This window comes from Dromiciops gliroides, chromosome 2 (assembly GCF_019393635.1).
Source record: "Dromiciops gliroides isolate mDroGli1 chromosome 2, mDroGli1.pri, whole genome shotgun sequence".
Taxonomy (NCBI): domain Eukaryota; kingdom Metazoa; phylum Chordata; class Mammalia; order Microbiotheria; family Microbiotheriidae; genus Dromiciops; species Dromiciops gliroides.
In genome coordinates this window covers 370552441-370565627 of record NC_057862.1, presented here as the reverse complement: position 1 = coordinate 370565627, position 13187 = coordinate 370552441, and the positions used below count along the sequence as shown (strand labels likewise).

At 41.3% G+C, this 13187-nt stretch overlaps 1 protein-coding gene across 1 annotated transcript in view; it reads left to right on the top strand.

Moving 5' to 3' along the window:
• The window catches only part of TGM2 (transglutaminase 2), a 61130-nt gene that overhangs the window by 37043 nt on the left and 10900 nt on the right, over positions 1-13187 (top strand). Inside the window, exons 7-10 of the mRNA XM_043989790.1 lie at positions 43-178; positions 2326-2429; positions 4261-4503; positions 7561-7845. Of these exons, the coding sequence (XP_043845725.1) occupies positions 43-178; positions 2326-2429; positions 4261-4503; positions 7561-7845 (768 nt within the window). The remainder of the gene's footprint in view (positions 1-42; positions 179-2325; positions 2430-4260; positions 4504-7560; positions 7846-13187) is intronic.

The window sequence follows — 13187 nt, the reverse complement described above, 5'->3', positions numbered from 1 at the left end:
AAGAACCCTTTTATACTCATCTCTTTCTGGTTTTTCCTTCAGTCTTGCGGTGCCTAGGAATACCAGCCAGGGTCATAACCAATTACAACTCAGCCCATGATTCCAATGCTAACCTGATCATTGAGGTGATCACAGACGAGGCAGGCAAGATATTAAAGAAAGACAGTGAAATGATATGGTGAGTCAGGGTTGCCAGGGGAGGGGAGGGGTGGATAAGGGTTCTAACAGGCTTCATCCTGAGGTTTTCTTCTTCTCTAGAAAACAGAAAATACCCACTGGCTATTGGGGATGGGGAGTCACAAGGATAAGGAAATTAATTGGAAGCCTTAGAGTCATGGAGTGTCAGAGCTAGAAGGGCCATATGTTCTCAGATCAGTGCGCTTTGGAGGCAGACACCTTCCCTTTTCTGGACTCTGGGGCCTTTTTCAGAGCCAGCTGAGTAAGAAACTGCCTCCAGGTTGTAATCTGAGAGAATGCTCAGAAAGTATCCCACCCAAATCTCACATTCCACCATAAGCATTTTATTCCTTTGGAGTCAGTCTTTTCCTCTGCAGGTTCCTATTTCAAAATAAAAATTCTGCTAGAAGGGGCAAGAGCTTTAAGTACCTAATAAAGTAGAGTGAATCTCTTTACCAGAACTTCCCAGATAGGAGAAAGGATAGCAAGAATAAAAGACAGTGTAGAACACTGAATTTGGAATCAGAGGGCCTGGTTTGGAATACAAGATCTCCTTTGTTACCTTGGGCAAGTCACTTAACACCTCTCAGCCTCAGTTTCTTCCTTTGTAAAAGAGAGGGTTGGAATAAATTATTTTAGGTCCCTTTCAGCTCTAAATTCTATGGTACTTTGTCCTAAATAATTGGGAAAGGGTAATTAAGGCTTGAAAAAGAGCTAATTTGCCAGTACCAACTTGCCCAGGGTCAAATTTGTCAATCAGTCCTGATCATCTTTCAGCCATGTATCTATATTCTAGACTCCTGACTCCATCATTCGTTCATTCACTATTTTGCCACCCTCAACATGACATTCATGTAAAGTTTTATCTCCAGGGGCAGCTAAGTGGCGCAGTGGATAGAGCACCGGCCCTGGATTCGGGAGAACCTGAGTTCAAATTTGACCTCATTCACTTGACACTTACTAACTGTGTGACTCTGGGCAAGTCACTTAACCCTCATTGCCCTGCAAAAAAAAAAAAAGTTTTATCTCCAATAGTAGAGGATGGTTTCAGGGAGTCATGCACACTCTCTCCTACTTCCATTTAAGACCAGTGGCACACTTTGGGAACTGTCTCCCTAAGGTTGGGGGTTCATTATGGGGAACTAGATTGCCATTAACTGTTCTCTATAGGGAAACCTTTCAACCCAGGCCTTGATAACACTAGACCTAAGGAGCAATTGGATTGTAGTATGCTTTATCTTGATAAATCCTTCCCTCTACCAATACAAATCACAACCCCTACATGCCAGAGTACTGGATTTGGAGTCAGAGGACCTGGATTCAAATTCTGGCTCTGTCTTCCTAGCTGTGTGATGCTGAACAAATAATTTCACTTCTCTGGACTTCAGTGTCTTTCATCTAGAAAATGAGGGTGTTAGACTAGATAATCTCTAAACTACCTTCCAGGACTAATTCTATGATCCTGTAAACCTCAGTCTTCCTGAAATGCTGTGGCAAGAAAAATACCATCCCCTGATAGTTTTGTAGTGATGAACCTCTCTTCTCTTAGCTAGGTGAGTCCTCAGGGGATAGACACATAGACAGTTCTATATGCCCTGGGCCCTTCATCTAAGCATTCCCAGCTCAATATAACGTGTCAGAGATTATGTTGTGCTACCTTAGATTGTGAGGACTTGGGGTTACCTCTTTTCCACAGGGATGCAGAGAAGAGATACTCTCATATAGTGAATTGTTAGCTCTCACATAGTGAATAATTTTGCTTGGCACCTAAGAGAAGAACTAGGGCCAATGGGTAGAAGTTACAAGGAGGCAGATTTTGGTGCAATGTAAGAAAAAGTTTCCTAACAATTAGTTTATTCTACTTTTGAAGAGCTCTCTCTCTTGGAAGACAGTGAGTTCCTTATCACTAGAAGCCTGATGGAAGTTGGATGACTCAACTGGGTGAATTTCCCTTGGGGTGGGGGAGGGGGGTGGATTAGATGACTTCTGAGGTTCCTTCCAACTCAAATTGTGTGATTCTATAAGCCCCTAGATGTTAGTACCTTTTCCTGGAATTTGGTCAACTCATTCTCATTCTTTCTCTCTCTCTCTCTCTCTCTCTCTCTCTCTCTCTCTCTCTCTCTCTCTCTCTCTCTCTCTCTCTCTCAGGAACTACCACTGTTGGCTTGAAGCCTGGATGGCCCGTCCTGATCTGCAGCCAGGGTATAATGGTTGGCAAGCTATTGATCCAACTCCCCAGGAAAAGAGTGAAGGTAGGTGGGTCAGATCCCTTGAACTGATCCCCCTGTCCCTTCCCCACTGAATCACAGGTTCCTCTGGCAAAAGATACAACAGAGTCCATGACCTTGAGCAAGTCACCTAACCTCTCTCTGGGCTTCAGTTACCTCATCATCTGTAAAATGAGGAGATTGGATCATATAATCCCTTAGAGCCCTTCTGGTTCTAAATACTATGATCCTATGGGCCATTACCACCATTGATTCTGTGTCAGGCCCAAGCATACAATGTTAGGGCATACAATCTTTGGACTCTCCCTCTAGGGCCCTCTATATCTTGGGGCTTGGCAATTCTCAAATGTTGCATCTGCATGAAGTGCTCCCAGTGTGGTACATTGGGGAAAGCAATGGGTTTGGATTCAGAGGACTTGGATTCTAATCCCAGCCCTGACACCTGTGTGGCCTTGGGCAAGTCCTTTTAATTTACTGGTCTTCCTTCTCCTCATCTGTTGACTTAGCTTGGAATAGACTTCTTAAACTTTTTCAACTTGTGACCCCTTTTCACCTGGTAAATTTTTATGCAACCTTGGGTATATGGGTATATAAAATAGGTAAATATAACCTTTTGCTGTGGCCAAATTTTTCACGACCCCCATAGTCAGTTACATGACTCTATATAGGGTCATGACCCACAGTTTAAGAAGCTTTAGATTAGACAAAGATCCCTTTGGGATCTAAATATATGATCCTCTGATCCATCTCATCAGCCAATTGTGGACCCTAATAGATTGGGAGCCTTTCATATCACCTATGCCAACAATGCCTCCTCTAAAGTCACTGAGCTGAGGATAGGTTCATTGCAGGTCTAGAGTAGGTCCAGAACCAGTACCAGAAATGACATTTGGTAGTTAAAAAAGAACAAGATTTAGAGTAAGATGATCTGAGTTCAAAATCCTGGCTCTATAACTTACTAGCTGTCTGAGTCTGGGCAGATTATTTCATCTCTCTTATGTGTGACGTGGTTGTTGGATGTGGCAGTAGATTAGATAAGTGGTATCAAACGGAAATAGAAACAGATCCCTTTGGTCAACATATTGACTTAGAAAACCACAAACTAACATTATCTGTGATGTGGTGTATTTTGTTTTTGTTTTTTTTTTTAGTGTTTCACAATTGCATTTTAATCTGATTTGGATCCCACTTGGAAGTTTTGTGGGCTGCATAGGGGTGCAGATAATCTCTAAATTCCCTATCAGCTCTAAATCTTATGATCATATTACCCATGCACTGACTTCCCCATGCACTGGTTACATCTGGGCCAGTGTGCCTCTAGGCAGATGGTTCTATTCTGAGAGTCTGGTCCAAACTCTGAGAGTCTCTGCTCTTTCCAAATCAGAAAAGAATCCATATGGAGAACTGGACAGGTTGTTAGAAAGATAAGGTACTTTAAGAACCATCTAGCCTATTATGCTGATTTTACAAATAGGGAAACTGAAGTCCAGAGAAAGGAAGTGACCTGCCCAGGGGCATACAGCAAGCTTATGACAGAACTGTAACTAGAACTCAGTTATCCTAATATCATTCCAAAAGACCCACTGACTCCCTTGATAACAGATAGAATTTTCCCCCTTTCTCAAGCTGAATGATTAATTTGGGGAAAATGCCAAGAGCTTTATATTTGCGGAGGAATCAAGGCTTTAAGGTGTAAGAATGAAACTCTACTGGGGGAACTTTAGGCATCAGCAAGTTGGATCAGAAGGGAAAGGAGTTCTGGAAACCATGCATTTTAGGTAGTTCTTTTATGAAAGAAGAGTCCCACTTTGTAGAAACCTCTTCTTTAGCACTCTTGGTTTTTCTCACTCTTTAGGGACATACTGTTGTGGTCCATCTTCAGTCAAAGCCATTAAGAATGGTGATGTGAATACCAAGTATGATGCTCCCTTCGTCTTTGCCGAAGTCAATGCGGATGTGGTGAACTGGATCAGGAAAGGTGATGGCAGCACTGAAAAACTGTATACCAAAACTGCAAAAGTAGGCTTAATGATCAGTACAAAGGCTGTAGGCAAGGATGAGAGAGAAGACATCACTCACAACTATAAGCATCCAGAAGGTAAGACATTGGGGGATGGTATTTATCTCCAGTACATAGAGAATTGGACTCCATGATCCTTCAGGTCCCTGCCAGCTCTGAGATTCGATAAATCTAAGAGTTTGAGTCCAAGACACTGAAGTGCTATGATCTAAGGATCTAAGATTCTATGATTCTAATAATCTTTGCTTCTCTGATCTATCTTTTGGCTCAATCTTTTAAAAAAGTATAAAAATAGGGGCAGCTAGGTGGCGCAGTGGATAGAGCACCAGCCCTGGATTCAGGAGGACCTGAGTTCAAAACTGGCCTCAGACACTTAACACTTACTAGCTGTGTGACCCTGGGCAAGTCACTTAACCCCAATTGCCTCACTAAAAAAAAGTATAAAAATAAATATCAAAAACTACTAGCTCTTGCTCTTTTTTTAGTAGCCTGGGTGTTGTTGTTGTTGAATTGTTTCAGTCATGTCCCACTCTTCATCACCTCATTTGGGTTCTTCTTGGAAAAAGATACTGGAGTGGTTTCCATTTCCTTCTTTAGTTCATTTTATAGATGAAGAAACTAAGGAAAATAAGGTTAAGTGACTTGCCCAGGGTCACACTGCTAATAAGTATCTGAAGCCATATTTGAACTCAGGTCTCCCTGACTGTCTGCCAGGTCCTCTATTCACTGCACCACTTAGCTGCCCTTAGTAGCCTGGGTAATATTCTTTCTTTTCTTGGTGTTTGGTTTATTTGGTTTTCAAAGTGCCCAAATGAATATTTTGGACCTTTCCCAGTCTGTACTCATCAGTCAGTCAGGATAAATATAAGACAATCAACAGAAATAAGGCATTCGTAGTAAGAGGGATAGATAGGGAAAGGGTTCCTGTGGAAGTTAGAATTATATCTGAAGTTGACAGAAATCAGACAAGGCAAGAGAAGGAGATTAGGAGCGTACTTGGGGGTGTGAGGGGGGAATTCCAGGCACAGTGAACAGCCAGTCAGAATGATCAGAATTAGGACGTGAAATATCTTATTCAAGGAATAGCCAAGAGACTGGGATCACTAGATCATTCGGTTTGTGGGAGGGGGTGAGGAGGTATGGAATGAGGTGTGAGAAGACTGGAAAGGGAGGAGAGGGCAAGCTTATGAAGGGCTCTGAATGCCTAACAAAGGATTTGATATTTGATTCTAGAGGTGATAGAGCATCATAGAAGTTGATTGAAGGTGGCAGAGATTGGGGATGGGGGCGAAGGTAATATGGTCAGACCTAGGCTCTAAGAAAGTTAACTTGACAGCCAAGTTAAGAATAGACTGGGGGGCAGTTAGGTGGCACAGTGGATAGAGCACTGACCCTGGATTCAGGAGGATCTGAGTTCAAATCTGACCTCAGACACTTAACACTTACTAGCTGTGTGACCTGGGCAAGTCACTTAACCCCAATTGCCCCACAAAAAAAAAAAGAATAGACTGGAGTAGGAAGAGACTTGAGGCCAGGAGACAAACCAGCAAGCTATTGCAATTGTCCTAGTGTGAGGTGAAAAGAATCTGCATTTGGCAGTCTCAGAGGAGAAAAGGAGTTGTAAACTATGTAAATAAAGGTAAAATTGACAGGATTTGACAAAAGATTAGATACGGAGTGTGAGAGAGAGTTAGGAGTTGAGAATAACTAGGTTTTGGATCTAGTTGACTAGGAAGATGGTGGTGCCCTCAACAGTAATAGGGATGTTTGAAAATGGGAATTGAGGGGAAAAGATAACAGATTCGGTTTTGGACAGTTATGTAGACAGTTCAAGATGTGAGTCTGGAGGTTAAGAAAGAGATTAGGGCTGGACAAGTAAGTCTGAGAAACATTATACTGCATAAACATGATCATTGAGTTCATGGGAGCTGATATCATCAAATGAAGCAGCAAAGAGGGAGGAGGGAAGAGGGCACAGGACAGAGCCCTGGTACATACTCACCTCCACTGAGGCCTCAGTGAAGATCCAGCAAAGGAGGCTGAGAGGGAGCAGTCAGACAGGGAGGAGAACCAGGATAGAGCAGTGTCACAGAACCTAGAAAGAAGAAAGTATATAGGAGAAGAGGATAAAAATGGGGAAAAGACCATTCGATTCTGCGTCATTTGAATGATGAGGTTGGAAGATAGACTTTAGAGTTAAAAAGAGTGAGAGAGTTGGTGGTGTTATCAGTGAATTCTATACAGCCTTCTCAAGTTGTTTAGCTACTGAAGGGAGGAGAGATCTATAGTAACAATAGCTGGCAGAGATGTACAGATCAAGTGAAGGGTTTTGCTTGATTGTTTGGACTGGGAGACATGGTCATGTTGGTATGAGTAGGCATTTCCTCATTTTATAGAGGGAGAAACCGAGGTTGGGAAAGAGCAAATGACTTGGTCAGATAAAGTTAACAACAGAGTTGGGAGTAGACTCTGGGTATCTTGATACCAAAAAATTAGTGCTCCTTCCACTAGTTCTCTGAGCAGAATGACTTAGTGGAGAGCATGTTGGACTTGGAATTGAGAGAGGCCCAGATATGAATCCCATCTATGTTATTTACTAAGGGACCACAGGCAAGTCCCTTCCATGCTCTGAGCTTCAGTTTCTTTATATAAAGGGGATAATACTTCCTTCACAATCTAGTTGGAAGGTTCAAAGGAGATAATGTCTATAATGCACTTTGCAAGCCTTAAAATGTTCTATAAATATTTGCAAATATTTATAACATTCTGTAGTGTCAACTGTTGTGATTCCATGATTTAAGATCCTATCTTTCTGAGAGTCTGACTAGCCTCTTTTCACCTGAGAAGAATAACACTTGGGAGATGGTGTGGAAAGAGTGTTAGAGTTGGACTCAGGAAATTTGAATCCTGCTTCAGATACTTGCTAGCTGTGTGACCCTAGGCAAGTCACTTACCTCTCAGAGTAACATGAGGATAATAATAGCACCCACCTCTCATAGTAGTCTTGTGAGGGTCAAAGATTAAATATGGCAAGAACTTTGTCAACGTTAAAGTGCTCTGTAAATTTTAGTTGTTGTTTCTACATACACTCATGCACACACATGCTGCTCACTGAAACATTCTTTCATATCTCAGGGTCCCACGAGGAACGAGAGGCATTTAAAAAAGCAAATCACACAAACAAGCTGTATCCAAGAGATGAGTATCCTCTAGACAATATGCTAAAGTTGAAGATCAAGGTGTCCCCAGACATGAACAAGGGTAATGACTTTGATGTCTTCGGTGTGATCAACAATATTTCAACGATGGAGCAAAAATGCCAGCTAATGATAGTTGCCCGGACAGTCAGCTACAATGGCCAACTTGGGCCTGAGTGTTCCAGGAAAGAGATGCCCTTTCTGAACATAGAACCCGTATCTGGTAAGGTCCCAAGTGTGTTGTCACATTTTGTGTTCTCGTTAAGTATTACTGCACTCAGCACTGGGGGTAGGGAAACTGGGTCTCCAGACAAGAAGATGAAAACTGGGAAGAGACCTAGGAGATTAACCTCCCTTTACCCCCTCCCATTTTACAGATGATGAAAGTGAAGGGCACAGAAGCTAAATGCTTGCTCCAAGCTCACACTGCATTCAAATCCAGGACTTCTCTTTTAGTCTGCATGTCTAACACAGTCAGGCTGTAGCTTCCAGAATTGTCACCCCACACCACCACCAATTTGCCCTCTTAGTTACAGGTCCCAGCACTGAGGCCTTTGGCCCTAGGCAACTCAGGAAAGTGAAGCCCTCCAGGCTTCAACAGGAAAAAATGTAGAAGGGCAGGGGTGACTCCTGAAAGGCATATGCCTTCTTCCACCTTAATTCCTGCCGAATTTCCTTCTAGCAGTCACACAGAGACCATTTCCTTTCCTTTTTTCCTCTCTCAGCCAGGCTCAGACCGTTTTCTTCTTCTGACAACCATAAGTGGTGGTGATGCCACACCTTCACCAGAGAAAGTGGGGAAGTGGGCATTTATCCTTTACTACCTAGTTCTCAACAATCAGTCATTATGGAAGGAACACCACTCTTGTAGCCAGGAGGCCGGAGATTGAGTCTTCTTATTACCTGTGTGACCACAGACAAGGCATTTACCTTCCTTGAACATCAATTTCCACATAGGTATAATGGAAATGATAATCCTGGCATTACCTACCCCACAGGGTTGCCATGAGGATGGATCAATTAAGCAATCAACAAGCATTCTTATGCATTTACTGTGTGCCAGGTACCATACTGAATGATGGAGACATAAAGACAAAAATGAAGGAGTTTGTAGGCTATAGGGAATGATGGTTAGTCCTAAAAGACTATATCCTGATAAGGGAGTTATCTTGTTGACCTTGAAATGGAGGCTTGGAGAGGTGAAGTGACATGTCCAAGGAGTCAGAAGACCTGGGTTCAAGTCTTAGTTCTTCTACTTGCTCAACACTTAGGCAAATCCTTTTCCCTTGTTGCACTTCAGTATTCCTTCCTATAAAATGAGGTGGTTAGTGAAGATAATCTCTCAGGTACCATCCAACTCCAATGGTCTGTGCTTTACTTTTGCTAACATTCAGTGCTCAAAGCAAGCCCTCAGTGCAGTGGATAAAGCACCAGCCCTGGATTCAGGAAGGCTTGAATTCAAATGCAACCTCAGATACTTGACAACTTAATAGCTGTGTGACTCAGGGCAAGTCACTTAAACCTCACTGCCTCACTGAGAAAAAAAAAAAAGTTACCTCACCTACCCCACACTGTCTTCCTGCAAAGGTGTTTGCTGACTGCCAACCAGAATAGCTTTCTCTCTCCAATCAAAACTGGCCATATTTTGACTTGTTTATTATCTCTGCTTCAACACATGGCTGGGTGCTGTTTCACTGATGACTGATGCACTCAAAATTCCAGGAAACCCGTCCTGCCTCCTTTTTGTTTTATCTCCAATTTCAGGGATTTTAGCTTTCTGTTTCCTGGTATTTATTCTATGGACTCCTTATTATTTTTGCCCAGACTACCAATTTCATCAGCATAGGAAGTCCTAGGTGAGGCAATTTCCTTCCAACAATACACAGATCATCGACTGTTCAACAACTTAGCTTCTTAAAAATGTGCCTTGAGAAACTGAGTTTAGTTACCTTGTTACCCAGCCAGTGGGACTTGGACCTAGGTCTTCCTGATTCTGAGGTTAGCTCTCTATTGACTACATCATATGATCTTTTTTGAGAGTGGCAATAAATTGAATTTCATTGGTAATCCTGCCTGAAACATATCTGTCCATCCTTCTGGTCTGGTCTCCTGATCCCTCGCTAGCAGAGCCCAGTCCTATGGATGGGGGTAGGGCTCATTTTCATTTTCAGAAAATGAGGTTTCACTCATAATTGAAGTAGAACCCATAGATTCCACAGATTTACCTCCTCTCTTCTATCTCCTACAGAAAGGGGTGCCATTACCCTTAGTGTGAAGCAACAAACACAAGAGAAATGAGATTGCCTGAATAAATGCCTGATGAAAAGAATGGCTACCTAACCCTGTTCCAAGGGCAAATAGCCTATGCTTAGCCTGGAATCAAACATCAGAAAGGCCCCATATAACTTCATTCTAATCATTCCACATCAAGAGCAAAAATTCTCCCTAGCCTCCCTTATGCTAATGCTTTCTACACACTCCCAACTGTTACATGTAGACAAGGAGTTCCTCCTGTTAAGGGCTAAAATTCTAGCTAGTCTGTCTAAAATATCCAATGAGTGGTCGCCAATAAATTATAAGCTTTAGCAAGAGTTAGACTTTTAAGCATTTATTAAGGAGAACAAGAATTTGGTAAAGAGAGAGAGAAAGGCCTAGATTCCTATCTATTAAAGGGAGAGCACATTTCTAGCTCCGCTCTCCACCAGAGTCCAAAAGAAAAAGCGTGAGACCGAGCCGCCAGTCTCTTCCTTCTTCCTCCCACTAGCCTGCGTCACTTCCTGACGCCAAAGAAAAGACTCCTGGTCTTGTCCTCAAAGACCTTTGCTTCATGGGCAGAACTCTTCTACAGTAAGTCTCCAGCAGGTGGCGTCATTCCAATCATTACACTCCTAATCTCTAAAATAGCTCTTTATTGCCAGAGAAACCTGGGTTCAACATCAGAATTGACTTCAGGATTGTCAAACATCGATCTTTCTATTCTTTTCCAACCTTTCAAAATCCCACTAATTTGGGGCAAGATTTCTAACCCAGGCAGGTCATCTTCCTACCTTGCTTAAACCATGGAATTCTTTGTCATCAGAAATGCCCAGAGGCAGAGGCCAATGAACATCCATCAAGCCTGTTAGAATGCTAGAACACAGAATGTCAAAACTAGACCTGAAACTTTTTATAGTAACAAAGACCTGGAAACAAATTTTATGTCCATCCATTGGAGAATGGACAAATAGTGGTTCTTCAATGTAATGGAATATTATTGTGCTATAAAGAAGTGGTGAATATGATAAATACAGAGAAATATGGGAAAACTGACATGAGCAGATACAAAAAAACTAAGCAGAGTTGAGAAAACAATATATACGATGACTAAAACAACATAGATGGAAAAACAATAACCACAAAACAAGGGAAAATGAAGATTGCAAAATTACAAAGAGCAACCTTGGTCCCAAAAAGAGATCTGAGAAGATACCTTCTCTCTAATCCCTTTGAAGAGGTGGGAAGGGTGTTCATGGGTATGGTACATTGCATATAATATCAGAGTTTTTTCTATGTGTTGATCAATTTTGCTGAATGTTTTCTCTTATTTTTCTTTTTTCTAAAAAACAAACAACACCCTTGTTATAAGAGATGGCTCTCTGGGAGGGAAGATAGGGAAGGATACAGAGGAAACTTAGGTGGTGTGAAAATAAAAGATATCAATAAAATTATTTTTAAAAAACATTTAGAGCTGGAGGGTACCTTAAAATGTCAAATGTCAAATGTCAAATGTGGAAAGACTCTTAGAAAAGAGCATCATAGAATATCAGTTCTAGCAAGGCCCTTGGAACATGGAATGTCAGGATATTAAAAAAAAAAAAAGCTTAAAGACTACCTTGTCTAACTACCTCATTTTACAGAGGAGGAAGCTGAATAAGTTCAAAGGGAAGTGGCACGTCTAAGGTCACACAACAAACTAGCAACAAACCCAAGAAGTGTTGTGGTCAACCTTATTGGCCTAAATCTTTTTTTTTTTTTTTTACATATTAGGTATTTTATTTTTTCCATTACATGTAAAGATAGTTCTCAACTTTTGTTTATACAAGCTTTACAATTTCAGATTTTTCTCCCTTCCTCCCCTCCCTCCCCCCTCCCCTAGACAGCAGGTAATCTGATATAGGTTATATCTATATATTTATATATCTATATACATATACATATACATATAGATATATATACACACAATAACATTAATCCTATTTCTGCATTAATCCTGTTACAAGAGAAAAAATCAGAGCAGTGATGCAAAACCTCAAAATAGAAAAAAAAAACAACAGCACCCAAAACAAAAGAAATAGTATGGTTCAATCAGCATCTATACTCCACAGTTCTTTTTTTTTTTTTTCTTGGATTTGGAGATCCTCTTCTATCATGAGTTCCCTGGAACTCTTCTGTACCACTGCATTAGTGAGAAGAATACAGTCCATCACAGTAGGTCAACACTCAATGTTGATGATACTGTGTACAATGTTCTTCTGGTTCTGCTCATCTCACTCATCATCAGCTCACGTAAGACCCTCCAGGTTTCTCTGAACTCCTCCTGCTCATCATTTCTTATAGCACAATAGTATTCCATTGTATTCATATACCACAACTTGTCCAGCCATTCCCCAACTGATGGGCACCCCCTCAACTTCCAATTCCTTGCTACTACGTAAAGAGCAGCTATAAATATTTTTGTACACGTGGGTCCCTTTCCCCCTTCCATGATTTCTTTGGGAAAAAGACCTAAAAGTGGAATTGCTGGGTCAAAGGGTATGGACAGCTTTATCGCCCTTTGGGCATAATTCCAAATTGCTCTCCAGAATGGTTGGATCAGTTCACAGCTCCACCAACAATGCATTGGTGTTATTGGCCTAAATCTTAACCTTTTTGACCAATAAGCCAGAGGAGAATCTTGTTTATGGATGCATGGAGTAGGAGAAAGAACTGTGGGAATCAGGAGACAGAGATTTTAGTACTGGCTTTGTCAGATTCAGTTTTGATTGTTTCATGGTTGGTGTTCCCCCACCCTATTGTTTTGTCATTGTATAGATTATTTTCCTGACTCTGTTTAATTCAATTTTCATCAGTTCGTGTTGTAAAATTTCCCATGCTTTTCTAAATTCTTCATGTTCTTTATTTCTAATAGCACTATAATATTCCCTAACAGTCAGGTACCACAATGTATTTAGCTACCCATGCCACATCCCATTTGATGTGCATCTACTTTGTTGCCTATTCTTTGCTACCACAAGAAATTCCATTATAAATATGTTGCTGTGTATGGAGCCCTTCATTTTGTCAGTGACTTCCCCAGGGTATGTGCCTAGGAGTGAAATCTCTGGGTCAGAGGATAAGGACATTTTAAATATTTTAATTGTATGATTCCAAATTGCTCCACCAACAACCGGTCCTTGCCTTTTTAAAACCTCTTCAACATTGACTATTTTTTCAATTTAATTTTAATTAAATTTTTTTCTCAATTACATGTAAAGATATTTTTTTGAGTTCCAAATTTTTCTCCCACCCTCCCTTTCCTCCCTGCTC